This window comes from Neoarius graeffei, chromosome 14, assembly GCF_027579695.1.
Source record: "Neoarius graeffei isolate fNeoGra1 chromosome 14, fNeoGra1.pri, whole genome shotgun sequence".
Lineage (NCBI taxonomy): Eukaryota > Metazoa > Chordata > Actinopteri > Siluriformes > Ariidae > Neoarius > Neoarius graeffei.
Genome location: NC_083582.1, coordinates 46,030,344 through 46,058,237, shown reverse-complemented (window position 1 = coordinate 46,058,237; position 27,894 = coordinate 46,030,344). Strand labels below are relative to the sequence as shown.

Genomic DNA, 27,894 nt, shown 5'->3' with positions numbered 1-27,894 from the left:
TTGTATATAGTAGGGTTTTCCAGAAGAAAAGGTAGAAGCAGAAGTAGAACCAGAAGGCGGAAATATGGCGTTTGACCGACAAGATGGCGTCTGTTACAATCTGGATAGGCTGTGACGTCACATGCAAAATCAAGACAAAACAAGAATGGGACACCGTTCCTCCCCCAAAACTCCAGCAACTGGTCTCTTCAGTTCCCAGATGTTTATGGACTGTTGTTAAAAGAAGCGTCTATGCTACCCAGTGGTAAACATGGTCCTATCCCAACTCTTTTGTGACGTGTTGTGAGATTTACGAGAAAAGGACAGAAAATTAGTATTTGGAAAATATTTTTAAACTGATGCTGAAATTAAAGAGCCTTTTAATTATTCATAAGGGGTAAAATGACAGTCAGCAGGAAGCCGGTTCCATGGTGTAATGGTTAGCACTCTGGACTCTGAATCCAGCGATCCGAGTTCAAATCTCGGTGGAACCTAGCTTTATTATGCGTTCATTATTTGACAAATAGCCCATTACAACAATACGTATGTTACACGGAACTGAGTCCTTTATGATCGAGCAGGTTATTATTCAATTATTTAAATGATCGTTATTATTCAATTATTATTCAAATAGCCCATTATTCAGTACATAAGTTGCACGCCGTTGCGTCATCATCGTGTTACTCAGTATTCATTTGAGACCTTGCAACATTTTCATCAGATGTAATTAGATATCTAATGGACAGTCGGTAGGGACACATTTGACCATGGCAGCTGTTTTTACTATTCCGCGACTATCGGTTGGTTCCATGGTGTAATGGTTAGCACTCTGGACTCTGAATCCAGCGATCCGAGTTCAAATCTCGGTGGGACCTACTTTAGCTTTTCAAATGCGCAATCTAATAACGAGGTTGCATGTAAACACACCGTTATCTTCTTACCAAGTTCTCATTTGAAGCGATGCAACGTTTACATTAAACCGCCAATGTCTACTTTCGTTTAGCAAAGTATACACACGTTCGTGACCCGGAAGTAGCATGTTCCTTCCTTCAAATCAATATGGCGGCTCCCGTAACAGCATGTTGTTTACGTTTCTCGCGACCTGTACAGTATGCAAACAGGACTGAACTGTCTCGACAGCTATTATCTAGATTAAATTGTGATGCATTTTTAATTCGCTATTTAGGCAGCGGTCAAAAGCTCTTGGCCAAGCACTCGGTTAATTCACAGGTAAGGTATAGAGCACTGACAAAGAATATCGACATAAACTTTTAGACAGATTGAAGTGCTAGTTATTGCTTTCATCCGGTTCTGATTTAAAGGAAAGTACCACTCATTAGCTCTCCACATTCAACAGGGCGATCAGCCTGCTGACATCCCAGTTGGTACGTACAGTACATGCCAGTCCTAAAGTGATTAATAATAGCTGCTGTGTGTTTCAACTCCTATTTTTAACTACTTTGTTTTATGACAGATAAACTTAAAATAACTTACAGTCGGAGCAGCGGACCAGGAGGTCAACACGTAAACAAAGGTTGTATCATGAGTATTTATTGGGTCACTTTGCACATGCAGCACCAGTCAAAAGTTTGGATACATCTACTCATTCATAGGTTTTTCTGTATTTTTTTTAACAGTGTAGAAAATACTGAAGAAATCAATACTATGGAATAAACAAAATAAATGTTAAAAAACCCCAATAGGTTTTTCATATTTTAGATTCTTCAAAGTAACCACTGTTTACCTTGATGACACTTTGCATGCTATTGGCATTATTTTAACCAGCTTCATGAGGTAGTCACCTGGAATACTTTTCAATTAACAGGTCTTGTCAAAAGTTAATTAGTGCAATTTCTTGCCTTCTTAATGTGTTTTTGAGATAGTCATCCATTATCTGTAACCGCTTATCCTGTGTAGGGTCACGGGCAGTGGCGGGTCCTGAAAATTTTCTCAGGAGGGGCAATTTATCCAATAATGTCACAAGGTGACTCATTCAACAGGTACATTATAGGTAGCCAGACATTATTGACTGTTTTCTGTCTGCATATCACAGTTCCATGCCACTTTTGTCCACTAGATGGCAGCACATTACAGAAATCTTTTCCCTGTCGCTACCTAAGCTGTGGTGTAAAGTTGCAAACAACATTCACAATCGAAGAATAGTTTGGCTCCACAATGACCAATTCCAATTACGCCCTATTCACTATTCACATTATTTCAATATTGTATGATGTGAATGATATCTTTATAAAAGATATGTCCAACAACTAAATAAGAAAGGAAACCATATTTTTAAAAAAAATAATACATATTTATTTGCCAGTCTTGAAAGTACTGTTCTACAGAATGTTCTGTAAATAGATTTTGTACTTCAAACTCCATGACCAGCAAGAATTTTACAGACTGTGCAACTTAAGAACAACAGGAAAGTGCACTTACTGTAACAAAACATTGTAAATAGTTAGCTAACATAACAATAGCAGTTGAATAAATAGATGAGTGGATCTTGCAATTACTGGTATTTACCAAGGATATTACCAAAGTGCTAACTCTCAGAGCAAAGTGTGGCAAATATAAAAATGCACATTGAAAACATCAAAAGTGAACTGATTCTGTGAGTGTGTGAGAGTCACGAAGTCAACCAAACCCAGAAAAACACCACGGTGACTGGAGCCCTCAGTTTCGTCTTTGCCTCGTAGAGTTAACTCGAACACTCCACAAAATTTCACGCATTGGATGAGCCGGTTTAATATGTGCCTGTTCTTGCTCACCTCATCGTTGTGGCAGCGAACTGCTAGCCTGTAGCCCTCATCCAGTTGTGTAGCGATGTTCACGCTCCCAAAAGCCAAAAATTTCAGGCAGCTGCCCATGTGAATCTTTGATGACTCATGTTTTTTTATTTTCTCCGACAAATGATGCATGTCCGAAACTCCAGTGACCGTCCAAGCAGTGTTGTCCGTGGAGCCACCTCCAGGGTGGGAAAGTAAGCAGGGGTAGCAGAAAACCGCTGAGGCGTCCTTGCAGCCAGCTCGCCAGGATTTGCGCTAGTACCATGTTGAAGTAAAACCTCGAGTATATGATCCCCCCCTCGTCGAAATTTGTTTTATGTTTAGATTTGGTCGAGGGGGTCCAGCTTGTTTTGTTGCCAATTTAGCTTGATTTGATCGCTGACTAAATGGAACTTTTTTTAAGGACCACACTGAATTGCTTTCCGCATCCATCTCACCTCAGAAACTGAGCAGATCGAACGCAACTTTGCCGCGCTTCGCAGTGACGTAAGCACGTTAGGGCAAGCCCCCCCCGGAACCCATAGAGATTGCATTGAAGTGTCAGTTAGGAGAAAAAAATATATATTAACATGGGACTCTATCAGTGAACTCTTGGGCGATTTTCAATGTGACTGAAATCGCCCCAAAAGGGGTGGTACTCTAGAAGCAAGACCACCCTGTTTGGACAATGATACCCAGAGACAGATTAAAACGGCCTAGAGCAGCGCTGGTGAAAGTTTGTTTAAAAAAAAAAAAAAAAACTTTTTTTTTTTTTCGTTTTGGCAGTGCGTCGCCCAATCGCCCTTATGCACCACCCGCCCTTGGTCACGGGCAAGCTGGAGCTTATCACCAGATCATCACAGGGCTGACACATAGAGACCAACAACTATTGGTGGTCAATTTAGAGCCACCAGTTAACCTAACTTTTGGACTGTGGGGGAAACCAGAGCATCAACCCACGTTTCCTCCGGGAACATGCAAACTCCACACAGAAAGGCCCCGTCAGGCCCACTGGGCTTGAGCCCAGAACCTTCTTGCTGTGAAGTGTTAACCACTACCCCACCATTCTGCCCTGACCAGCATACAGTAAATAACCCTATTCCACAACAGTAGTAATCCATATTATATCAAGAACCACTCAACTAAGTAGAGAAATGACACCCATCCTTACTTTAAGACATGAAGTGTCCTTTTAATTAATAACAATAAAGAAAAACCACTGAATTAGGTGTATTCAAATTTTTTAACTTGAATACTGTAATTATTACTTCCAATCATTAAATAATTTTTGCAAAGAAAAAAAGTTATTTGTTTGGTGTTTTGTTGTAGTCAATACAAAAGCAGAGGTTCGGTTTCATGTTCAGACAGCAGAATGGATTTCAGACGAGGTGAGAAAGGAGATCCTCTTCAAGGTAAGAAAAGAGGCACTGCTGCTGTGTTGTCTGCACAGAAATAGTGAAATGTCTGATTTGGTTTCTAAAAGTAGTACAGTGTGAGTCAACACTATTTTTGACACAAACATATTTAATGGTTTTGTACCAAGAGAGGATTTTTATTCCTTGAAAAATGTTTTATTCATGTTCATCACAATTGGTTAGTTTTCAGCTGAGACAGGGATGGTCATTTACAAAAGCAATACATCCACAAGGTTAAATGCATATATGCTTTTTTTTTTTTTTGGCTTTTATATGAATAAATATTTCATGGAGCAAGACTGTCCCCCTACACATCAGTTATGTCTGTTCATCATAGACAACATCTTATTAAGAAAAATATTTGTGAATCAATTTACCCTGTGTTCTGTCTTTACCTGCATTTACAGAATAAAACGCGGATAAATAAAGTTGGCGAGTTAATTGTAACTTCAGAGGTTAGCAGAAGCCAACAGAGGAACCTGGATGACTGTCTACAGAAAATCTCTGAGATCATTAGTGAAGCCAGTCAGCGACCACCAGAGCCATCAGCAGAGGATCTTGCCCTGAGGGCTAAAAGGTGCATCCGAAAAAAGATAAAATTAGTAGTGAAATCTCTGATAAATGCCTTTTCTGGGTTGTATCTTCCCATTTCCCCCCATCTTTTAAATAATATATTTAATTTTGTTTGCCTGGATGTTCCCCCAGATTTGTTTTAAGAATTTCTTGATTTTCATTATGCAGTTTGTTCCTTAACAAACTCTGGGAACATACAGGGACAGTATATTTATATTATATTGAATGTGGAATATTTATGCAAGCCATTTAATATTAGCCTATACATTTATTTATCTATTTTGTTCCACAGGTTAGAAAAAAGAAATTTAGCAAGGCTCAAACAGAAAAAGATGCATTCTTCAACGAAGCAAGCACGACAGGTTAATTTTGACTGAGTTGCAACTGTGAATTTTTTTTTTTTATCTTTTGAATATATTGTAAATATTATACTCGTTTAAAGTTGTGAATATCCTGGGCCTCATGTTTGAATGACCTGACTGAAGAATATTCTCCTTAACCCCCAAATTGATATCAATTTAACAATATTACTATGTATTATGTAACTGTTTGCATTAAACTAAATTTAAACGTTATAACTATGTTTTGCATTCTGAAATAAATGGACAAATTAAAGTATAATTGTTATAATTAAAGTACGACCACAGACTAAAAATAATGAACAAAGCCTCTGTGACGTCATTCCTAGGAGAAGGCTGCGGGCGTCGCCATTTTGGCAGCGTTTGACTCCGCCAAGTCCCGGCTAGTCCATAAATGGAGAAAGGGGCGGAGATAGTGAAGCCAAACCACATATAAAAGCAGCTATGATTAACACTCCACAAGGCTTTGGAACTGCATGTATAGTGGTCACAGCACAAAATGGCACCTTTTTAGGCGAAACTATTAATTTTGGGGCTCCCTCTTTCCCTATTCTTCTCCTTTTCCCACACGTGTCTCTTTTTTAGAGTCTCCCCATTACTCACCTATCATTTTTCCCCCAACTAATTTAACATATTTTACACACACACGTCTGCCATAACAATATACCTCTACGAATACACTTGTATTAGCAAGTTAGCCGAAGAGTTTGTTGGCTCTCTGTGTTAGAAACACCCTGAAGTACAGATAAGTTGTTTGCGCTGCCATTCAACCAACGTGGAAGATGAGATTAGTTTATTCTCCCTTTAAGGTTGTATAATGTGGGAATTTATTGTGATAGCTAATCTTATTGAATCAGAGACATTTAAAACGCGATAATAGTGCTAACATAACACTAAAAGTTCACTTACTGAAAAAACCGGGGCACAGACTTTTTAGATGGAATGTTAGCACTTTGGTTGATAAACATGTTTACACGTGAATAATCTTGTTTACGGTAACATCGTCACATGATTAAAAAAAAAATAAACTAGCAGAGGATGGTTTCGATCCATCGACCTCTGGGTTATGGGCCCAGCACGCTTCCGCTGCGCCACTCTGCTACACGACGATGTACTACACTAAGACATATATTTATCTATAATATAGACCCATTATTTCGTATATATACATGTGTGTTATATTTTTGTTAAATATAAAATACAATTATTCTCTCGGTTTTAGCTTGGGAACGGAAAAGGACGACCACGAAGGGACTCGAACCCTCAATCTTCTGATCCGAAGTCAGACGCCTTATCCATTAGGCCACGCGGTCACTATAGGAAACGGAGCCCTACCGACCATTTAAAAATTTTGTATGAATTGGATACTCACAGACTACTGCTTTTGTCCCCCTTTTGAAGGGCGCTTGCCTTACTTTTAAGGCCAATTCACAAGAAACGTGTATCAGAAGCGTGAACTCGATTTAAAATCTGGATCAACAAGAAAGAAGCGAGCCGCAGTTTCGCATTTTAGTGTTACCGACACTCAGGATAATCAGAAAAAAGACCTGTTGTTTCTTCACTTCCCCATCGTCTCATGTACTTTGTGTTGTGTGGAGTTATAGCTGACCAACTTCAATTATCCCCACCAATACTGCGATTTCACGCATTTAATGCTTATTGTAAAGTTTTTCCGTCCTTACACACTTCACACTTTTTTGTAAAAGTGCATCACTTAATTAGCTGAAAATCCAATTTCATTTAAAAGATTTACTTATTTTCTGGGAATGGATATTTAGGATAACGATATGTTCTTAATACCTGTGAAATAAATTACATGAGTATTTAAGAAAAATCAGTAACTTCATTTTTATTTGCTCTGCTCACACTTAAGAGTTACAGCTCAACTTAAACAAGGTAAGTTTCTAGTCAAATCTCATACATCTTGAATAGAATGTCAGAACACTTTAAGGTGGTGACTGGTAGCAGTAATGCACTGAAAAATGTAGTATGATTAACAAAGTAATGAAATTTAAAAAAAAAGGAAGGAAAAATGCCTTACCCTGTTACATTTCTACATTTACTTGTAATTGATAACCAACACTAAATGCAAAAACAACACTACAGACATGCACAGGTCCATATGAATTCAATGAGATCATATTTTAAAAAACTGTCTTTTGATTTGTTCCTTAATGCTTATCAGACAGTCTCTGGAGCAGGGCAATGATGGTGTCTTGCTTGGATGAGATTAACTCCAGGGCTGTTGCGATCCTTCCCATCGCTTCGGCCATGCTGCCCAGTGTTCTCTCCTGGCGCCGCTCACGGGCGTCCTTTTTGCGTTGACGCTGCTCATCCTGGTGTGCACGTTCTTCATGACTGGTAATGAAATTACGAAGAAGGGCAGTACGCTCACCTGCGTGTCCCTGCTGCTGGGCAAAGCGAGAGGCCACCGAGCCAAGCTGAAGATGCCGAAATCTCCGTTTCAGTGGTTGCCTTGTGATCTTGGAAGTAGGTTTGGGGGAAACAGTGGGTATGGAACTGTCAGTACTGCATGGAGGGCTTGGGTTTTGGGATGTGTTACACAGCATAGGGGATGTCACCAGTGTAGGAATTTGGGAAGGTGTGGTGAAGAGGCCACTAGGCAGCAAACAAGGGGTGGCCACTGCAGCGACTGATACACTGTGGGGCTGGTCCTCTTCAGACCTTACAGCTGTTGTGGTTGCAAATCCAACAAGAGTGGTTGAAGCAGGGTCGCTCTGATTGATCTTTGCTTTTCCTAACACTTTGTCCATCATCTGTGATGTGAAGTGACATAAAAAATTAGATGATGAAAAACATGTAAAAACAATTTAAACTTATTAACAAAACCAACCAAGCTTATTTCAGTAAGTATTTAATTCGGTGCATCAGCTAATTCAAGATACCTCAAAGTATTCCCAAGAGGTCTTGGCCTGGCCTCTGCCCAACCTGCTACGCTCTTTTACTCTCTTGTATGTGACAATGAGGTTGTTCCATTTTCTTCTGATCTTTTCTACTGGCAGTGAGTGGCCAAGGTTCTCCAGCTCATGCTGGACATTCTGGAAGAGACGAGAGCGTTCATGGGAGCCATACACGTCCCAGCAACGATGCATCGCTTCAATGAGGTGCACAATAGCATGGTGGGTGAACTCGGATGAAGTAGACACTGCTTCAGGATAGCCCCGTGCTGCAGTACCCTTTCTTGCTTCCTCCCTGCTAACAACTGTGAAAAGTAGATATTGGTCAGTATTAGGAACGCAATAATACCATTTATTTACGACATAGTATGAGTACATATCTCACAGTACTTCTCAGTACTGATACCGTTACCAAAATGAGTAACCTACTTAGTCACGTGTAACCTAATCAAGAAGCAATCATGGGCATTATGGAACGTTTTTATTTCACTCTGTTTATGATGGTTGTTGCTATGTGCTGCTCACAATAAACTCCTTGTGCTGAGTTTTATGTTGAAGATATTATGCCATTTAAACCTGAGTGCACAAAGAGGTATCAGCAAGTGGTGTCATTGAAAATGAAAGTAAAATAATCACACAGTGTCTCTTGCAGAACTGAAGTGCTCTCATTAGTCACAGTTTCTCTAAACACTAACTTTACTACTCATTGCTTGCCTATATATTTGTATGTGCTTTTTTTTTTGACCATGCTAATTGCTCTGTGTGCTCAGGTCGCTGGCCTCACACTCTCTAATAAACATACTGTTTTAAAGCCGTAAGGTGTTTTATTGGGTTACCTATATTGTAGGAAGATGCTGTAGTACCTCTTTTAATATTTTTCAGAGCACATAGTGTGCTTTGCTTTGTTAATAGTTAAGGTCTTTACACACCGGATATGACACGAAATTGTGATGCAAAAATACAAAAAACTGCATGTAACTTTGTGTTTGTTTCATGCTATTTTTGCACCGCAACTGTCAGTAATGTCCTGAGTGAATAATGGAGTCGTCTAGTAGTGATGACATAACAGAACAGAGACAAAAACAGGGTTTCATGAAATAGTTTCATAATCGTTCAAGAGTTGAAGCTGAAAGACCGGACGTTGGACAACAAGATTAATGAGCTGCTCTTTTGTGCTTGCCATTCCGTTTTGTGACATCACTGGAACCCCTTTAGAACCTTTGTTTGATTGGAAATTTTGCAACAAACAAGATGGATCTGAATTAATTTTTTCATCATACAGAATTTTGTTCTGGATGTGAACACATGTTTAATGGCCTGCGTGACTTTGTGTGAATATTTCATCTGAAAATTCAGCCTTGGTGTGCAAGGGTCTTTAATGATGAAATAAATCCAATCTGTGTCACCTGTTTATTAGTGTTGTAAGTAACATGCACTAAGTTTATGTCGCATAGTATCACATGGTATTGGAGCATTTTTTACATGTGAGTGTGGTATCAGATTGATACCCGATACCAGTACAGGTATTGATGCATCCCATAGTCACAATAATAGGCTACAGTAATACTATAACTGTGATGTACTTTACTGTGCTTTAGTTACATGTTCATGTGTTTAATTTATTTTTTTCATGCAATATGTGTTGATACTGTATATAATATATGCCTATATGAAAGGACTCACCATGGGGTACCTTCTGATCTCTAAATACAGATACAGCACTGTTTATACTGATAGGGTCTGAAATTCATGAACACATACAGACAATTAGAGACAAGTGTTGATTTTGCTTCATATGGCAGCTATGGCAACTATTTAAATCTATGATTTCTGTCAAATCTGAAACGCAACACTGTTTTCGTGACCACTGGACAAAGTGTAACCAGTACCACTCACAAAGTAGCACAGGGGTCGGCTCCTTAAGCTGCTCGACATGATGAGCCGCAATTACAGACGAAATGCTCGCAGTCGACTCAGTTGCAGCTGGACTTTCATCACCGGATGGAGACACAACACTTTCAGATGACTCGATTTTCAGCGATACGTCCATCACTGCAATGGGACTCAAACAGCGCGTGTTAATAATGTTATGGTTCCGTGTTATGGTGAGGTTAAAGACTACACGCGCGCGCAGAGAAAGAGAGAGAGAGAGCCACACTCTTCTCAGGCTTCTCGCGTGGACTTTCCCTAAAAGTGCCTCAGAAATCTCAGCTTAGCAAACGATTCGCGGTATCACTTCTGCTTTTTTCTTCTTCTGCTAAGTCTACAACGTGGAGTTAACAGTAAAGCACCAAAAAATAATGGCTGCACCCTCCGCGAGGCAACTGCGCAAATTTCCTGCGTATCTCTACACTGCTATTGGTCGCTTCTCGCTTACGTCACACGCAGCGCCTGCGCTTTTGCAGACGCATTGCGCAGACGTCAAAAATCCACGGCCATGGAAAGCGGAAAAGCGAAAGCACACTGTGCGCGTGCGCCTGTGTGGATGTGTGTGGTTTTACTACTGTCCTCCGAGTCTGATTCATTTCATTGTCATGTCATTTAATTTCCGAATTTTATCTTCATACAGTACCAGGAAAAAGTTTGGAAACACCTTCAAATTCGATGTTTTTATTTATTTTTTTTCCTATATTGTAGAACAATACTGAACTCAAAACTATGAAATTTACCTTGATAACAGCTTTGCACACTATTGGCATTAACTGAACCAGCTTCGTGAGGTAGTCACCTGGAATGCTTCTCAATTAACAGGTGTGTCTTGTCAAAAATGAATTTCTTGCCTTCTTAATGCATTTGACACCATCAACCAGTAAAGAGTAAATAATAAAAATGCAGTAAATAGCCCTGTTCGACAACTGTAGTAATCCATATTATGTCAAGAACCACTCAATTAAGTAAAGAGAAATAACAGTCAGCCATTACTTTAAGACACGAAGTGTCTTTTAGTTAATTAAAATAAAGAAAAAACATCGAATTTGAAGGTGTTTCCAAACTTTTGACTGGTACTGTATATATATATATATATATATATATATATATATATATATATATATATATATATCACATCAGAGGGACAGCACATGTGGAGAACTTGGGAATTAAGCTAAGAGAGATGAGACTGAGATGGTACAGTATGGGCACATCCTGAGAAGAGATGCAGAGCATGTTGGAAGGAGAATGTTGAGGATGGAGCTGCCAGGCAAACGAAAACAAGGAAGGCCAAAGAGGAGATACATGGATGTGGTGAGAGAGGACATGAAAGTGGCAGGTGTGGTAGAGAAGGATGCTGAAGACAGGGAGCAATGGAGACGATATATATATGACATCACTCTGTTAACAGAGTGATGTCAAATCAACATGGCCCCATACAGTGTGAACAGCATAAAGTTCTCTAATTTTAAATTAGAGTTTATAGCAGTATTAATTTTAGATCAGTTAGTGAAGTCAAGTTTATTTTTATAGCGCTTTTAACAATAGACATTGTCACAAAGCAGCTTTACAGAATTTTAATGACTTTAAACAGGAGCTAATTTTATCCCTAATCTATCCCCAATGAGCAAGCCTGTGGCAGCAGTGGCAAGGAAAAACTCCCTCAGATGACATGAGGAAGAAACCTCGAGAGGAACTAGACTCAAAAGGGAACCCATCCTCATTTGGGTGATAACAGACAACGTGATTATAACATTTTTAAGTTTTAACATGAAGTTTGTTTCGTTGATGTGATAACGCTTCACTGATGGAAACTTGAGTGCAAAACTGTTCAGGACAACTGCAGTCCTAAAGTTAGCAAGTCAACTGTAGTCCTCAGCCATAAAGCATTACTGTAAGTGTCCAGAGCATCTTCCAAGTATGACTTTCAACTGTCCATAAGGGGCCGTCCTCCACAGGAGCGATGTGATGAGACTCCAGCCAGACGTAGGGCATCAGGATGGATCAGGCAGGTCTGAGGAGCAGAAGAGGTCAGCATCTTGACCTCAGGATTGACGTGCAACAATATTAATAATCAGTTAATATACAGACACAATATTTTGTTAAATCTAATAATATATACAACCCCGATTCCAAAAAAATTGGGACAAAGTGCAAATTGTAAATAAAAATGGAATGCAATAATTTACAAATCTCAAAAACTGATATTGTATTCAAAATAGAACATAGACAACATATCAAATGTCGAAAGTGAGACATTTTGAAATTTCATGCCAAATATTGGCTCATTTGAAATTTCATGACAGCAACACATCTCAAAAAAGTTGGGACAGGGGCAATAAGAGGCTGGAAAAGTTAAAGGTACAAAAAAGGAACAGCTGGAGGACCAAATTGCAACTCATTAGGTCATTAACGTGACTGGGTATAAAAAGAGCACCTTGGAGTGGCAGCGGCTCTCAGAAGTAAAGATGGGAAGAGGATCACCAATCCCCCTAATTCTGCGCTGACAAATAGTGGAGCAATATCAGAAAGGAGTTCGACAGTGTAAAATTGCAAAGAGTTTGAACATATCATCATCTACAGTGCATAATATCATCAAAAGATTCAGAGAATCTGGAAGAATCTCTGTGCGTAAGGGTCAAGGCCGGAAAACCATACTGGGTGCCCATGATCTTCGGGCCCTTAGACGGCACTGCATCACATACAGGCATGCTTCTGTATTGGAAATCACAAAATGGGCTCAGGAATATTTCCAGAGAACATTATCTGTGAACACAATTCACCGTACCATCCGCCGTTGCCAGCTAAAACTCTATAGTTCAAAGAAGAAGCCATATCTAAACATGATCCAGAAGCGCAGACGTCTTCTCTGGGCCAAGGCTCATTTAAAATGGACTGTGGCAAAGTGGAAAACTGTTCTGTGGTCAGACGAATCAAAATTTGAAGTTCTTTATGGAAATCAGGGACGCCTTGTCATTCGGGCTAAAGAGGAGAAGGACAACCCGAGTTGTTATCAGCGCTCAGTTCAGAAGCCTGCATCTCTGATGGTATGGGGTTGCATTAGTGCGTGTGGCATGGGCAGCTTACACATCTGGAAAGACACCATCAATGCTGAAAGGTGTATCCAGGTTCTAGAGCAACATATGCTCCTATCCAGACGACGTCTCTTTCAGGGAAGACCTTGCATTTTCCAACATGACAATGCCAAACCACATACTGCATCAATTACAGTATCATAGCTGCGTAGAAGAAGGGTCCGGGTACTGAACTGGCCAGCCTGCAGTCCAGATCTTTCACCCATAGAAAACATTTGGCACATCATAAAACGGAAGATACGACAAAAAAGACCTTAGACAGTTGAGCAACTAGAATCCTACATTAGAAAATAATGGGTTAACATTCCTATCCCTAAACTTGAGCAACTTGTCTCCTCAGTCCCCAGACGTTTACAGACTGTTGTAAAGAGAAAAGGGGATGTCTCACAGTGGTAAACATGGCTGTGGCAGTGGGGGCGTGGTCAAGCTCCGGTCTGTGACAGGAGGGCAGAGTTGGGGGAAGGTAAGTGGCAGAATCGCTTCACCTGAGTGTAATTAACCTGTGTTTTGTGTGTGTTCTCCCCAGTAAACCGCGCCCTATTTAAGGAGGGAGAGTGAGAGCAGAGGGGAGTTGTTGCCGAGAGGAGATTATGGCGTGATTGTGTGTGTGAATCTCCGAGGCTTGGTTGAGTGTTAGACTGAAAAGTTTAGCAATAAAAACCATATATTGCACCCTGATCTCTGTCCTGCCATCTTCTGTGCTCCACCCACACGTTGTTCCCGCTACAGTGGTGCCGAAACCCGGGAAGGTGGAGCACCTGTCCTGCAGGCCCATGGAATCCTCCCCGTTCGCGGACTTGGTCCACGCCCTCGCCACGGCTCAGCAGAGCCAGCACCAGGCACTTGTCACGCTTCGGAAGGAGCAGGAGTGCCGCTTCGAAGCCCTGGTGCTGGCTCAGCAAGAAGACCGAGAGGCGTTCCGGCGCCTCCTCGCGTTGGCGGGGTCCACCAGCGCCCCGGCCGCGGGCCCATCTCCCATCACCTTGACTAAGATGGGCCCGCAGGACGACCCCGAGGCGTTCATTGCGTTGTTTGAGCAGGTCGCCGAAGCCTCGGGGTGGCCGATGGAGCAGCGCGCGGCGCGCCTCCTCCCCCTCCTGACGGGAGAGGTGCAGTTAGCCGCACTACAGCTCCCCGCCGACCGCCGGCTGGCCTACGCCGACCTTCGCCGGGCTGTCCTCCAGCGCGTGGGGCGCACGCCGGAGCAGCAGCGCCAGTGCTTCCGCACGCTGCGGATGGAGGAAGTCGGCAGCCCGTTCGCGTTTGGCCAGCAGCTCCGGGACGCCTGCTGGCGGTGGCTGAGGGCCGAAGATCGCGACGCCGAGGGAATCATCGACCAGGTGGCGCTGGAACAGTTCATCGCCCGCCTACCCGCCGGAACCGCGGAGTGGGTCCAGTGCCACCGCCCGGCGTCGCTGGATCAGGCCGTAGGACTGGCGGAGGATCATCTGGCGGCTGTCCCGGCGGCAGGACAACGGATGATGTCATCTTCTCTCTCCTCTTTTCTCTCTCTCTCTCTCTCTTCCCCCTCCTCCCGTGTCCCGTCCTCGCCCCATTCCCCCACCACGGAGGCGGGGGCCGGCTCCACCCCAGCCGGCCCGCCGCACCCGTGGTGCCCTCCCGTTTCTCCCTTCTGTGTCTGTCTCTCCCCCCCCTCAGGTGAGTGACCCTCCAACCACAGCTGCAGAGGGGAGGCCCGGGCCGGTTTGCTGGCGCTGCGGGGAACCGGGCCACCTGCAGCAACAGTGTGCCGTGATGGAGGTGGGGGCGGTGGTGCGGATCCCCGACGCGCCAGAGGCTGCCCTCGATCAGGCCGGAGCTTATCGCATACCGGTAAGTGTACAAGGGGCGACATATCAGGCGTTGGTGGATTCGGGTTGCAATCAGACCTCGATCCGCCAAAGCCTGGTGCAAGACGAGGCATTGGGGGGAGCACAAGGGGTGAAGGTGTTGTGTGTGCACGGGGATATTCACAGCTACCCGTTGGTGTCGGTCCACATACATTTCAGAGGGGACAAATCCATAGTGAAGGCGGCGGTTAATCCTCGCCTTACCCACTCTTTGATCCTGGGGACTGATTGGCTGGGATTTCGGGGGTTGATGGCACACCTAGTAAAGAGTGGGTCCTGCCAATTATCAGGGGAGGGTCCCGGTGTCGCTTTGGCTGGAGCTGCGGTCGCAGAGCCGTCTACGTCATCTCCGCGACAGAGTGAGGAGCCCCGGCCCCTCCTCTTTCTGTTGGGGAATCCCTCGCGGATTTCCCACTGGAACAATCGCGGGACGAAACTCTGCGACACACGTTTGACCAAGTGAGAGTAATCGATGGTCAAACGCTCCAGCCGAACTCCACCCCGTCCTTCCCCTATTTTTCCATTTTAAAGGATAGGTTATATCGAGTGACGCAGGACACTCAGACAAAGGAGCGTGTCACCCAGTTGTTAGTTCCAAAGAGCCGCCGGGAATTGGTATTCCAGGCGGCTCACTTTAATCCCATGGCGGGACACCTCGGGCAGGATAAAACACTCGCCCGGATAATGGCCTGATTCTATTGGCCAGGGATTCGCGGTGATGTCCGTAAGTGGTGTACGGCGTGCCGCGAATGCCAGTTAGTAAATCCAGCAGCCATTCCAAAAGCGCCCTTGCGCCCCCTACCATTAATCGAGACCCCGTTTGAAAGAATTGGGATGGATCTCGTCGGGCCATTAGATCGGTCAACACGAGAGTACCGCTTTATATTGGTTCTGGTGGACTATGCAACGCGATACCCGGAAGCGGTGCCCCTTCGCAATATCTCCACACGTAGTATTTCAGAGGCCCTCTTCCACGTCATCTCCCGGGTCGGAATCCCGAAAGAGATTCTGACTGACCAAGGCACCTCGTTTATGTCACGAACACTGAGCGAACTGTATGGGCTACTGGGTATTAAGCCGATCCGCACCAGCGTGTATCACCCACAGACGGACGGTTTAGTGGAACGGTTCAATCGCACCCTCAAGAATATTATCAAAAAATTCATAAGTGAGAATGCACGTAACTGGGATAAGTGGCTCGAACCCTTGCTGTTTGCAGTGCGAGAGGTCCCCCAAGCCTCCACGGGGTTCTCCCCGTTTGAATTATTGTATGGGCGTAAGCCGCGCGGCATCTTAGATGTACTACAGGAAAATTGGGAGGAGGGACCTTCACAGAGCAAAAATGAAATTCAACACGTTATGGATCTGCGCGCAAAACTCCACACGCTCACCCACCTAACTCAGGAGAATTTGCGGCAGGCCCAGGAACGGCAAACCCGCCTGTACAACAAGGGCACGCGTCTTAGAGAGTTCACTCCGGGAGATAAGGTACTCGTCTTGTTGCCCATGTCGAGCTCCAAATTAATCGCGAAGTGGCAAGGGCCCTTTGAGGTCACACGGCGAGTCGGGGACGTCGACTATGAGGTTAGGCGAACGGACAGGGAGGGGGTGCTACAGATCTACCACCTCAATCTGCTGAAGCGCTGGAACGAGGAGGTCCCCGTGGCGTTGGTGTCGGTAGTTCCGGAGAAGGCGGAGCTGGGGCCGGAGGTCCAAAAAGGGTCATTGGCATCTCGCACCTCTCCGGTCCCCTGTGGAGACCACCTCTCCCCGACCCAACTCACGGAGGTCGCCCAGTTGCAGGCCGAGTTTTCGGATGTGTTCTCGCCCCTGCCCGGTCGCACCAACCTCATAGAACACCACATAGAGACGCCCCCGGGGGTGGTAGTGCGTAGCCGTCCTTATAGATTACCTGAACACAAAAAAAAGGTGGTTCGGGAAGAACTTCAGGCCATGCTTGAAATGGGCATCGTCGAGGAGTCCCACAGTGACTGGAGCAGCCCGGTGGTCTTGGTTCCCAAGGCCGACGGCTCGGTCCGGTTCTGTGTGGACTATAGAAAAGTCAACGCGGTGTCTAAATTCGACGCGTACCCAATGCCTCGTATTGATGAGCTGCTCGATCGACTAGGCACGGCTCGCTTTTACTCGACACTGGATTTGACAAAGGGATATTGGCAGATCCCCTTGACTCCATTATCCCGGGAAAAAACGGCCTTTTCCACACCGTTCGGCTTACACCAGTTCGTCACACTTCCGTTTGGGCTGTTTGGGGCGCCCGCTACGTTTCAGCGGCTGATGGACCGAGTCCTCCGGCCCCACGCCACCTATGCGGCCGCTTACTTAGATGACATCATCATTTATAGTAATGACTGGCAGCAGCACCTGCAACACCTGAGGGCCGTCCTTAGGTCGCTGAGGCGGGCGGGGCTCACGGCTAACCTGAAGAAGTGTGCGATTGGGCGGGTGGAAGTACGGTATCTGGGCTTCCACTTGGGTAACGGGCAGGTGCGTCCCCAAATTAATAAGACAGCAGCGATTGCGGCCTGCCCGAGGCCCAAGACCAAAAAGGGGGTGAGACAGTTCCTGGGGCTGGCTGGCTATTATCGTAGGTTTATACCTAATTATTCAGACGTCACCAGCCTGCTGACTGACCTCACTAAAAGGGGGCGCCAGATCCGGTCCAGTGGACGGAGCAGTGCCAGCGGGCTTTCTCTGAGGTAAAGGCTGCACTGTGTGGGGGGCCACTTTTGCACTCCCCTGACTTCTCTCTCCCTTTTTTGTTACAGACGGATGCGTCGGACAGAGGGCTGGGGGCCGTTTTGTCCCAGCAGGTGGGGGGAGAGGATCGCCCAGTATTATACATCAGCCGGAAGCTGTCAGTGCGTGAGGGGCGCTACAGCACCATCGAGAAAGAGTGCCTGGCGATCAAGTGGGCAGTTCTCGCCCTCCGTTACTACCTGCTGGGGCGCTCTTTCACCCTCTGTTCGGACCACGCGCCCCTCCAGTGGCTCCACCGCATGAAGGATGCCAACGCGCGGATCACCCGTTGGTATCTAGCGCTCCAACCTTTCAACTTCAAGGTGGTCCACAGGCCGGGGGCGCAGATGGTCGTGGCGGACTTCCTCTCCCATCAAGGGGGGGGGGAGTCGGCTGCGGGCCGGACGGGCGCCCGGCCTGAGTCGGGCGGTGGGGGTATGTGGCAGCGGGGGCGTGGTCAAGCTCCGGTCTGTGACAGGAGGGCGGAGTTGGGGGAAGGTAAGTGGCAGAATCGCTTCACCTGAGTGTAATTAACCTGTGTTTTGTGTGTGTTCTCCCCAGTAAACCGCGCCCTATTTAAGGAGGGAGAGTGAGAGCAGAGGGGAGTTGTTGCCGAGAGGAGATTACGGCGTGATTGTGTGTGTGAATCTCTGAGGCTTGGTTGAGTGTTAGACTGAAAAGTTTAGCAATAAAAACCATATATTGCACCCTGATCTCTGTCCTGCCGTCTTCTGTGCTCCACCCACACGTTGTTCCCGCTACAATGGCCTTGTCCCAACTTTTTTGAGGTGTGTTGTTGTCGTCATGATATTTAAAATCACCTAATTTTTCTCTTTAAATGATACATTTCTCAGTTTAAACATTTGATATGTCATCTATGTTCTATTCTGAATAAAATATGGAATTTTGAAACTTCCATATCATTGCATTCCATTTTTATTTACAATTTGTACTTTGTCCCAACTTTTTTGGAATCGGGGTTGTATTAAGGCACTGCCTACAAGTGGCGCTCCTGATGATTGTATGAGCAAAATATTTGCAAGGGCACAAAATTGACCTAAATAGATGAATAATATTATAGCATATGACCCACTGAATTGTGTAGTGTAGTGTATTTCGCATCAGTAAATTACGGCATTATCTTGTGTAATGGGATACATAATGAAGTGTATTTAATTTCAGACAGTATGACCCCAAGATATTTCATGTTTTTTCTGGTCAACTTCATTTAATTTGTTAATATACATCCATTCCTGCATTTCAGGCCTGCAATACATTCCAAAAAAAAAAAAGTTGGGATGGGGGCAATTTAGGGCTAGCAATGAGGTAAAACAATTAAATAATGATGTGATTTGAAACAGGTGATGTCAACAGGTGATTGTAATCATGATTTGGTGCAAAATCAGTATCCAGGAAAAGCCTAGTGTTTGAGGAGCAATGATGGGCCGAGGATTTCCAGTTTGTCAGCAAATGCATGATAAAATAATTGAAATATTTAAAAACAATGTTCCTCAAAGAAAGATATGAAATAACTTGGATATACAGTGGTGCTTGAAAGTTTGTGAACCCTTTAGAAATTTCTATATTTCTGCATAAATATGACCTAAAACAACATCAGATTTTCACACAAGTCCTAAAAGTAGATAAAGAGAACCCAGTTAAACAAACAAGACAAAAATATTATACTTGGTCATTTATTTATTGAGGAAAATGATCCAATATTACATATCTGTGAGTGGCAAAAGTATGTGAACCTTTGCTTTCAGTATCTGGTGTGACCCCCTTGTGCAGCAATAACTGCAAATAAACATTTCCGGTAACTGTTCATCAGTCCTGCACACTGGCTTGGAGGAATTTTAGCCCATTCCTCCATACAGAACTGCTTCAACTCTGGGATGTTGGTGGGTTTCCTCACTTGAACTGCTCGCTTCAGGTCCTTCCACAACATTTCGATTGGATTAAGGTCAGAACTTTGACTTGGCCATTCCAAAACATTAACTTTATTCTTCTTTAACCATTCTTTGGTAGAAAGACTTGTGTGCTTAGGGTCGTTGTCTTGCTGCATGACCCACCTTCTCTTGAGGTTCAGTTCATGGACAGATGTCCTGACATTTTCCTTTAGAATTCGCTGGTATAATTCAGAATTCATTGTTCCATCAATGATGGCAAGTTGTCCTGACCCAGATGCAGCAAAACAGGCCCAAACCATGATACTACCACCACCATGTTTCACAGATGGGATAAGGTTCTTATGCTGGAATGCAGTGTTTTCCTTTCTCCAAACATAACGTTTCTCATTTAAACCAAAAAGTTCTATTTTGGTGTCATCCATTAACAAAACATTTTTCCAATAGCCTTCTGGCTTGTCCATGTGATCTTTAGCAAACTGCAGATGAGCAGCAGTGTTCTTTTTGGAGAGCAGTGGCTTTCTCCTTGCAACCCTGCCATGCACACCATTGTTGCTCAGTGTTCTCCTGATGGTGGACTCATGAACATTAACATTAGCCAATGTGAGAGAGGCCTTCAGTTGCTTAGAAGTTACCCTGGGGTCCTTTGTGACCTCGCCGACTATTACACGCCTTACTCTTGGAGTGATCTTTGTTGGTCGACCACTCCTGGGGAGGATAATAATGGTCTTGAACTTCCTCCATTTGTATACAATCTGTCTGACTGTGGATTGGTGGAGTCCAAACTCTTTAGAGATGGTTTTGTAACCTTTTCCGGCCTGATGAGCATCAACAACGCTTTTTCTGAGGTCCTCAGAAATCTCCTTTGTTTGTGCCATGATAGACTTCCACAAACATGTGTTGTGAAGATCAGACTTTGATAGATCCCTGTTCTTTAAATAAAACAGGGTGCCCACTTGTACCTGATTGTCATCCCATTGATTGAAAATACCTGACTCTAATTTCACCTTCAAATTAACTGCTAATCCTAGATGTTCACATACTTTTGCCACTCACAGATATGTAATATTGGATCATTTTCCTCAATAAATAAATGACCAAGTATAATATTTTTGTCTCATTTGTTTCACTGGGTTCTCTTTATCTACTTTTAGGACTTGTGTGAAAATCTGATGATGTTTTAGGTCATATTTATGCAGAAATATAGAAAATTCTAAAGGGTTCACAAACTTTCAAGCACCACCGTATCACCCTCCACAGTGCATAATATCATTAAATGATTCAAGGAATCTGGAAACATTTTAGTGCATAAAGGGCAAGGGCACAAGCCTAAGCTGAACACTTGTGATCTCCGACCCCTCAGACAACACTGCATCAAGAACCGTCATTCATCTATAGCTGATATAACCACGTGGGCTTGGGATTACTTTGGGAAACCTTTGTCATACACTAGAATACAGAGTTACATCCAAAATGCCAGTTAAAACTTTATTGTGAAAAAAGGAAGCTTTATGTTAACTACATATGTCCAAAAGTGCCATCAGCTTCTCTAGGCTCAGAGGCATCTGGGATGGACCATCACACAGTTGAAATGTGTACTGTGGTCAGATAAATCATTATCCCATTGCTTTTTTTGAAAGAAATGGACACTGTGTGCTCCAGAGCAAAGACAAAAAGCACCATGCAGACTATTAACAGCAACAACTCCAAAAGCCAGGGTCTGTCATGGTATGGGGTTGTGTCAGTGCCCTTGACAAAGGTAACTTACACTTCTGTGATGGCAGCATTAATGCAGAAAAGTACATTGAGATTTTGGCGCAACATATGCTACCTTTAAGATGACATCTTTTCCAGGGATATTTCAACAAGACAATGCAAAACCACATTCTGCACACATTACAAAGGCATGGCTGTGGAAGAAGAGGGTGCCTGTCCCCTCTGTCCCCAATAGAGAATGTGTGACGAATTTTGAAACGAAAAAATACAACAACAACCACAACAACAACCCCATAATTGTCCACACCTTGAGACCTGTCTGTAGGAAGAATGGGACAAAATAACTCCTGAAATGCTTCATCACTTGGTGTCTTCAGTCCCTAAACATCTTTTAAGAAGGAATGGCAACATTACAAAGTGTTAAATACTTTACCATCCCAACTTTTAAAAAAAAAAATGTGTTCAAGAATCAACAGAGAAATCTCATCTCATTATCTCTAGCCACTTTATCCTGTTCTACAGGGTCACAGGTAAGCTGGAGCCTATCCCAGCTGACTACAGGTGAAAGGCAGGGTACACTCTGGACAAGTCACCAGTTCATCACAGGGCTGACACATAGACACAGACAACCATTCACACTCAATTTAGAGTCACCAGTTAACCTAACCTGCATGCCTTTGGACTGTGGGGGAAAGCGGAGCACCCGGAGGAACCCCACACAGACACGGGGAGAACATGCAAACTCCACACAGAAAGGCCCTCACCAGCCACAGGGCTTGAACCCAGGACCTTCTTGCTGTGAGGCGACAGCGCTAACCACTACACCACCGTGCCGCCCCGACATAGAAATGTTTATTTAAAAAAAAAAAAGAACATGAATTCATGAGGTTAAACATCAAATAATTTGCTGTTGTATTGTCTTGAATGCATTATAGGTCAAAGATTATTTACAAATCATTGTTTTCAGTTTTAATTTCAATTTCAACAAACCATTCCAACTTTCTGATTTGGGATTGTACAACCCTGATTCTATAATATTGGGATGCTGTGTAAAATTTAAATAAAAAAAGAATGCAGTGATTTGTAAATCTTTTTCAACCTATATTCAATTGAGCATAATACAAAGACAATATATTTAATGTTCAAACTAATAAACTTTTTTTTCTTGTAAATATATTCATTATTAATTATGATGCCTATGACCCAGTCCCAACTTTTTGGGAATGTGGGATGTTTACCACTGTATTACAAAACCTTTTCTTTTAAGAACACTCTTTAAGCATTTGGGAACTGAGGACACTAATTGTTGAAGTTTTGAAAGTGAAATTCTCTCCCATTTTTTCTTGATATATGACTTTTATCAAGTGCCCCCAGACCCTCCTTAATGGGTAGAGACCTCAAGTCCCCAATGTTCAAACCAAAGTTACACCCTTGTTTCATCCTTGCCAACTCTACTGGTTCACGTGGTAATCATATTTTTGACAGGTGAATGCTGCCTACCGTTTTTAATTCTAAAAACTACCGCATTACAAAATAATCAGTGAACACTGTTGGATTTACTCTTTTGAGCTTGCTTCAGCTATTTTTGGCACAGAGGATACAAGTATATAGCATCAGATAGTCATTAAGTGAAGCTGAGAGCCAATGGAATGGCACGATAATGATCTTGAATCTAAACTGTATTGCTCTATCTTGCCATTCTATTGGTTCTCGTTATGGTTCCAGTCAATTGGCAATGAGCTCATGTTATAGCAAATTGTGCCAGTATGTGTAAAAACCAAACACGCTCTGGTGATTGTGAACAATGAAAACTCCAAAGAAAAAAAAAGATTCACTATGACTTCAAGTTCAAGGTGACTTGGTTGTCAGATCATCCATGGATCAAAGCATCGAGGCAAGGTGAGAAACATGCATTTTGTGAAGTATGTTGGTCCAATTTCCCAATCAATTTTCTTCAAATATGGCATTCATAATGCAGGAGAATTCACCATTTTACACCAATTTTTTTTTTCAAAATTTTCCGAGTGAGCATGCCCCAGACTCCACTAGAAGGGCGGAGCCACACAATCTAATCTACCGCGTTTCATTCTCAAGGGGTTGGCAAGTATGTTGTTTGGGTATCTGGAGCCTACCAACCCACATTTAACCCATCTGAACACACGTGCACCCAGAGCAGTGGGTAGCTACACTAGAGTAAAAAGTGGCCTAATGGAAAAGGCACTGGCCTCTTAAGCCAGGGATTGTGGATTCGAGCCCCATCTGGGGTGATAATTATTTCAGGGTGGCATGGTGGTGTAGTAGTTAGCACAGTCAGCTCACAGCAAGAAGGTTTCGGGTTCGAACCCAGTGGCCGGCGAGGGCCTTTCTGTGTGGAGTTTGCATGGTCTCTCCGTGTCTGTTTCCTCTGGTTTCCCCCACAATCCAAAGATATGCAGTTAGGTTAACGTGGGGTGGCCTTGGGCTGAGGTGCCCTTGAGCAAGGTACCTAACCCCTGACTGCTCTGGTGTTGCTGCCCACTGCTCTGAGTGTGTGTGTTCACTGCTTCAGATGGGTTAAATGCAGAGGATGAATTTCACTGTGCATGTGACAAAGAAAGGTTTCTTCTTCTTTCGAGCACCTAGGGAGCAGTCAGGGGTTAGGTACCTTGCTCAAGGGCACTTCAGCCCAAGGCCATGTCTTTGGGGGAGACACTGGGAGAACATGCAAACTCCTCACAGATTCGAACCTGGAACCTTCTTGCTGCAAGGCAACCGTGCTAACCACAGCACCACCGTGTTGTCCAGTGGTGTTAAATAAATAACAAAACATACACAGTGTATCACTTATTTATGATGTGTAAACAAATAATATGGGCTACTGTAAAAAATGAATAAAAAATTAAAAATAAAAGCAATTAGTTAGTTCAGAGTATGTACAAATGCCTGTAATTTAATCATTTTCAGTATTTTGATAAATTACCAGACATAAGACAGCTTAGTTCTGGTTAATTGGGACAGTCTTAAAATACAGTGAATGGAGAGTGGAAAAGTGAAGTGATATAAAAGGATGTACATTTTATGAAACATTAAAGTGCACGTAATTAGAATTTAGGCTGAGGTCGGTAAAAGCCCTGACGCACAAAGCCTACACCCAAAAGACAGAAAACGAAAGCAAACAGTCGTATCTGTGGAAATCGAAACTTAGACTACGACTTGAACTAGCCTACTTCCCTACTAAACAGTGTGTTGTCCATTTCACTACTGTTCTAGTTTGGCATACTATTTAGAACTGTAGCTGTTCTGGTCGTTGGACTTGTGCTCAGCTGTGGTGTCAGAGCTTCTCTGCCTGCTGATCACAAGACACCAACTCTGTCGTGCACTACATCAGATTTTCAGGCTTTTGAAATTCATCTCTTGTTATTTTCGACTGACAGGATCATTGAAAAGAACAACAAAACCTTTTGCGCAAGTATGGCGGTTTATTCAGGGCGCTTGGGTTTGGATTTTATTTGGCTCGGTTGATTTTATTTGCTCCAGTTTTGACTGATTTGGTTTGGAGATGCAGTGCCCGGAATGTAAGTGCGCTGTAAAAGAATCTTTCCGCTTCTGCCCTGAATGCGGATCCAAACTGAGCAGCCACCCAACTAAAACTACAGGTGAGGGATTTATATCAACTCATTCTGTCATTTTACGCCAGTAATTAATGCTCTGTCTTCATTAATTCGTATAAGGCTTTTCAATTTATCAAAACAGGCCTACACTTTCCTGACAATAGGCCAAATGCTAATCTAAATCGTATCTGAGTCAGTACAAAAACATTTTAGATTCCCAGACCTTAGTTTTCCAGCAGGAAATGAAATGTTACAGAACAATGTTTCCATGTCAGGAAAGAAAATATGGGCGGCGCTAGGGAGGGGTTTGGGGTGCTGGAGTTACCCCAGAGCACCCACAAGAAATTTCTGTGGTTTATTTAGAATTTTCTCATCTCATCTCATTATCTCTAGCCGCTTTATCCTGTTCTACAGGGTCTCAGGCAAGCTGGAGCCCATCCCAGCTGACTACGGGCAAAAGGTGGGGTACACCCTGGACAAGTCACCAGGTCATCACAGGGCTGACACATAGACAACCATTCACACCTACGGCCAATTTAGAGTCACCAGTTAACCTAACTTGCTTGTCTTTGGACTGTGGGGGAAACCAGAGCACCCGGAGGAAACCCACGTGGACACAACATGCAAACTCCGCACAGAAAGGCCCTCACCAGCCACGGGGCTCGAACCTGGACCTTCTTGCTGTGAGGCAACAGCGCTAACCACTACACCACCATGCTGCCTATTTAGAATTTTAATTATGTGAATACTATAATTTATAATTGGGTGGTACGGTGATGTAGTGGTTAGCACTGTCGCCTCACAGCAAGAAGGTTCTGGGTTCGAGCCCAGCGGCTGAAGAAGGCCTTTCTGTGAGGAGTTTGCATGTTCTCCCCATGTCTGTGTGGGTTTCCTCCAAAGGCATGCAAGTTAGGCTAATTGGTGGCTCTAAATTGACCGTAGGTGTGAATGGTTGTTTCTCTCTATGTGTCAGCCTTACGATGACCTGGTGACTTGTCCAGGGTGTACCCCGCTTCTCGCCCATAGTCAGCTATGATAAGCTTCAGCTTGCCTTCGACCCTGTAGGACAGGATAAGTGGCTACAGATAATGGATGGATTTTAATTATTAATTTGAAAAATAAATACATTAATAAAACAAACTGATTATTTTTAACTAAAAAAAAGATCTGATTCAGCAAATGGTGATCTGATTCACACACTGAACTTTTGATCTTTATTTCACGTCCTGTTAAACAGAGCACTATTTTCCCCATAAATTAGCATTAGTGATATCATAATTGATCATTTTTTAAACTTCATATTAATGTTCACGTTTTGTTTTGTTATGAAATCATGTACAATGGTAAGTTCATGATTTTTTTTCTTCTGTTGCCAATTATAAATGTAATTAATTTGACAGTTGAAGCACAACTTCTGACTCCTTATAGTTATCTCTATGCGATGCTCATTCATATAACATTAGGTTTATAGAACAGAATACTGTTGATTCATTAATCGAGGTGTTGGTAACTAACAGCATGAGTTTGTGATCTCAGAATCTGAGGCTGAAATGTGTACAAACCTCTGTGTCTGGTGCTTGCTGCTTGTGTGCAAGCCCTTGCTGTGGCTTAATTGTGTGAAATTTAATATTCATAGGCATAGAATTGGGTATGGACGGTATAGACATGTCCCTACCAATATCAAACGACAGCTGATATGTCCCTACCAATATTTCTGATTGAAGAAAAAAAAAAAATCACACTCTGTGCGCGGTACACAAATGGTTACTGTAGGTTTCCACTGGGCAAAACACCATGAGTTTGTTTTTCGCTCATGAATATTCACTCTGGGGGCGTCACTGGGGGTTGGCATTGGGTTTATGTCCCCACCAACGTTAATACCAAACCTACGCCCTTGTTCAGAGGTGTGTCTACATAGGCTGGCTTGTGAAACTTACATCTATATCCCATGAGCTGAGTATCTTGCCTTGTGTTTAACACAGAATGACACAGCAGGTATTGTGTGTGTGTGTGTGTGTGTGTGTGTGCGCGCGCACCGGGGGTGTTTCAATAAGGGCACTCAGACCTCTGTCAAAGCCAAATGTCACAAGGTTAGTGAAAGTTAAACTAATTTTATTGAGTCACCTTTTGAGTTGGATGCATTCAGAAATTTACTGGAGTATTCCTTGGCCTATGCTACACCTTTCGACAAGGTTTCATGAAAATCAGGCCTGTAATTTTTGCACAATCCTGCTTACAGGCAGGCAAACAAACAAACAAACAAACAAACAAACAAACAAACAAACAAACAAACGCATAACCTCCTTGCAAGAGGTAATTAAACTGCGGTGGCACATTAACGGGTAACCCTAAATTTCAGAGCACCCTCACTGAAAAGTCAAGCAAACCCATAGCGCCGTCAAAAGAAAATCTCTGGCATTGCCCCTGAAAGAAAGTATCATATTACATAAGATACTACATTTCAGACAAAAACCATAAAGAAGGCTGCTGGGTTTTGCATACACAAATGAAACAGGTGTGACAGTCAAAGTCCAGAAGTTCTGCAAGATGTTCAGAAAAACTTAACAACTAATTTCCTTGTAAAACTGTTCAAATTGTACTGAGACTACTGTTTTTTTTAAAGCAAAGGGCTATCACACCAAATATTGACTTTGTCATTTATTACTGTTTACTACTCTTTATAGTTTTTTCTAAATGTAGGAACAGTTCCTTTCATTATTTTTCAAGGCATTTCTGTTCCACAGCATTTCTTTGCATTTGCCTATTTGCACAGTATTGTATATACTGTATATTTCATTGACAATTGAGGTCCACAAGGTGATTTTTATTTAGATTATGGATTTATTGGAGTAGAATGTTGGCTGTCCCCAGTCCACAGGGCATGTGCTTGACACCCCTGGTCTAATGTGTAATATTACAATGTGATACATGCCAATAAATACATTGAACATTATTATATGGATGGTAAATATTGATATATTTGTGCATTAAAAATACAGAAGACTGGATGAAAACATTTGAGCTTTGATAATATTCTG

At 43.1% G+C, this 27,894-nt stretch overlaps 3 protein-coding genes and 4 non-coding genes across 8 annotated transcripts in view; 4 read left to right on the top strand and 3 right to left on the bottom strand.

Annotated features, from left to right (window-relative positions):
- The first annotated feature begins 401 nt into the window (after positions 1–401).
- Positions 402–473, top strand: trnaq-cug (transfer RNA glutamine (anticodon CUG)). The gene has a single exon. It is a non-coding gene; the product is annotated as a tRNA-Gln (tRNA).
- A 309-nt stretch (positions 474–782) lies between these two features.
- On the top strand, positions 783–854 carry trnaq-cug (transfer RNA glutamine (anticodon CUG)). Its single transcript has one exon. It is a non-coding gene; the product is annotated as a tRNA-Gln (tRNA).
- A 184-nt stretch (positions 855–1,038) lies between these two features.
- mrpl58 (mitochondrial ribosomal protein L58) lies at positions 1,039–5,371 on the top strand. The gene is made up of 6 exons (XM_060938965.1): positions 1,039–1,209; positions 1,337–1,364; positions 1,454–1,513; positions 4,077–4,159; positions 4,570–4,739; positions 5,028–5,371. Exons 1-6 carry the CDS (start codon positions 1,039–1,041, stop codon positions 5,110–5,112), a joined length of 597 nt encoding a protein of 198 aa, XP_060794948.1. The 3' UTR covers positions 5,113–5,371.
- Positions 5,372–6,123: 752 nt separating this feature from the next.
- On the bottom strand, positions 6,124–6,195 carry trnam-cau (transfer RNA methionine (anticodon CAU)). The gene has a single exon. It is a non-coding gene; the product is annotated as a tRNA-Met (tRNA).
- A 139-nt stretch (positions 6,196–6,334) lies between these two features.
- trnar-ucg (transfer RNA arginine (anticodon UCG)) lies at positions 6,335–6,407 on the bottom strand. Its single transcript has one exon. It is a non-coding gene; the product is annotated as a tRNA-Arg (tRNA).
- A 516-nt stretch (positions 6,408–6,923) lies between these two features.
- si:ch1073-357b18.4 (uncharacterized protein LOC797129 homolog) lies at positions 6,924–10,346 on the bottom strand. 2 transcript variants are annotated; one of them, XM_060938963.1, is made up of 4 exons: positions 9,909–10,346; positions 9,696–9,752; positions 8,001–8,317; positions 6,924–7,871 (listed from the first exon to the last, which is right to left on the bottom strand). In XM_060938963.1, exons 1-4 carry the CDS (start codon positions 10,060–10,062, stop codon positions 7,266–7,268), a joined length of 1,134 nt encoding a protein of 377 aa, XP_060794946.1. In that variant the 5' UTR covers positions 10,063–10,346; the 3' UTR covers positions 6,924–7,265. The 2 variants fall into 2 exon arrangements, with proteins under 2 accessions (XP_060794946.1, XP_060794947.1); XM_060938964.1 differs by lacking the exon at positions 9,696–9,752.
- A 14,115-nt stretch (positions 10,347–24,461) lies between these two features.
- Positions 24,462–27,894, top strand: part of LOC132898294 (E3 ubiquitin-protein ligase rnf213-alpha-like) — a 75,680-nt gene continuing 72,247 nt past the window's right edge. Inside the window, exon 1 of the mRNA XM_060939804.1 lies at positions 24,462–24,901. Coding sequence (XP_060795787.1) covers positions 24,805–24,901 — 97 coding nt within the window. The 5' untranslated portion in view covers positions 24,462–24,804. The remainder of the gene's footprint in view (positions 24,902–27,894) is intronic.

Coding starts and splice junctions, on each gene's coding strand:
- mrpl58 (XM_060938965.1), top strand. CDS start 1,039: ATGGCGGCTCCCGTAACAGCATGTTGTTTACGTTTCTCGCGACCTGTA. Junction 1,210..1,336: donor AGCACTCGGTTAATTCACAG/GTAAGGTATAGA, acceptor CACATTCAACAG/GGCGATCAGCCTGCTGACAT. Junction 1,365..1,453: donor GCCTGCTGACATCCCAGTTG/GTACGTACAGTA, acceptor GTTTTATGACAG/ATAAACTTAAAATAACTTAC.
- si:ch1073-357b18.4 (XM_060938963.1), bottom strand. CDS start 10,062: ATGGACGTATCGCTGAAAATCGAGTCATCTGAAAGTGTTGTGTCTCCA. Junction 8,318..9,695: donor AGATCAGAAGGTACCCCATG/GTGAGTCCTTTC, acceptor TACTTTTCACAG/TTGTTAGCAGGGAGGAAGCA. Junction 7,872..8,000: donor CCTCTTGGGAATACTTTGAG/GTATCTTGAATT, acceptor TTCACATCACAG/ATGATGGACAAAGTGTTAGG.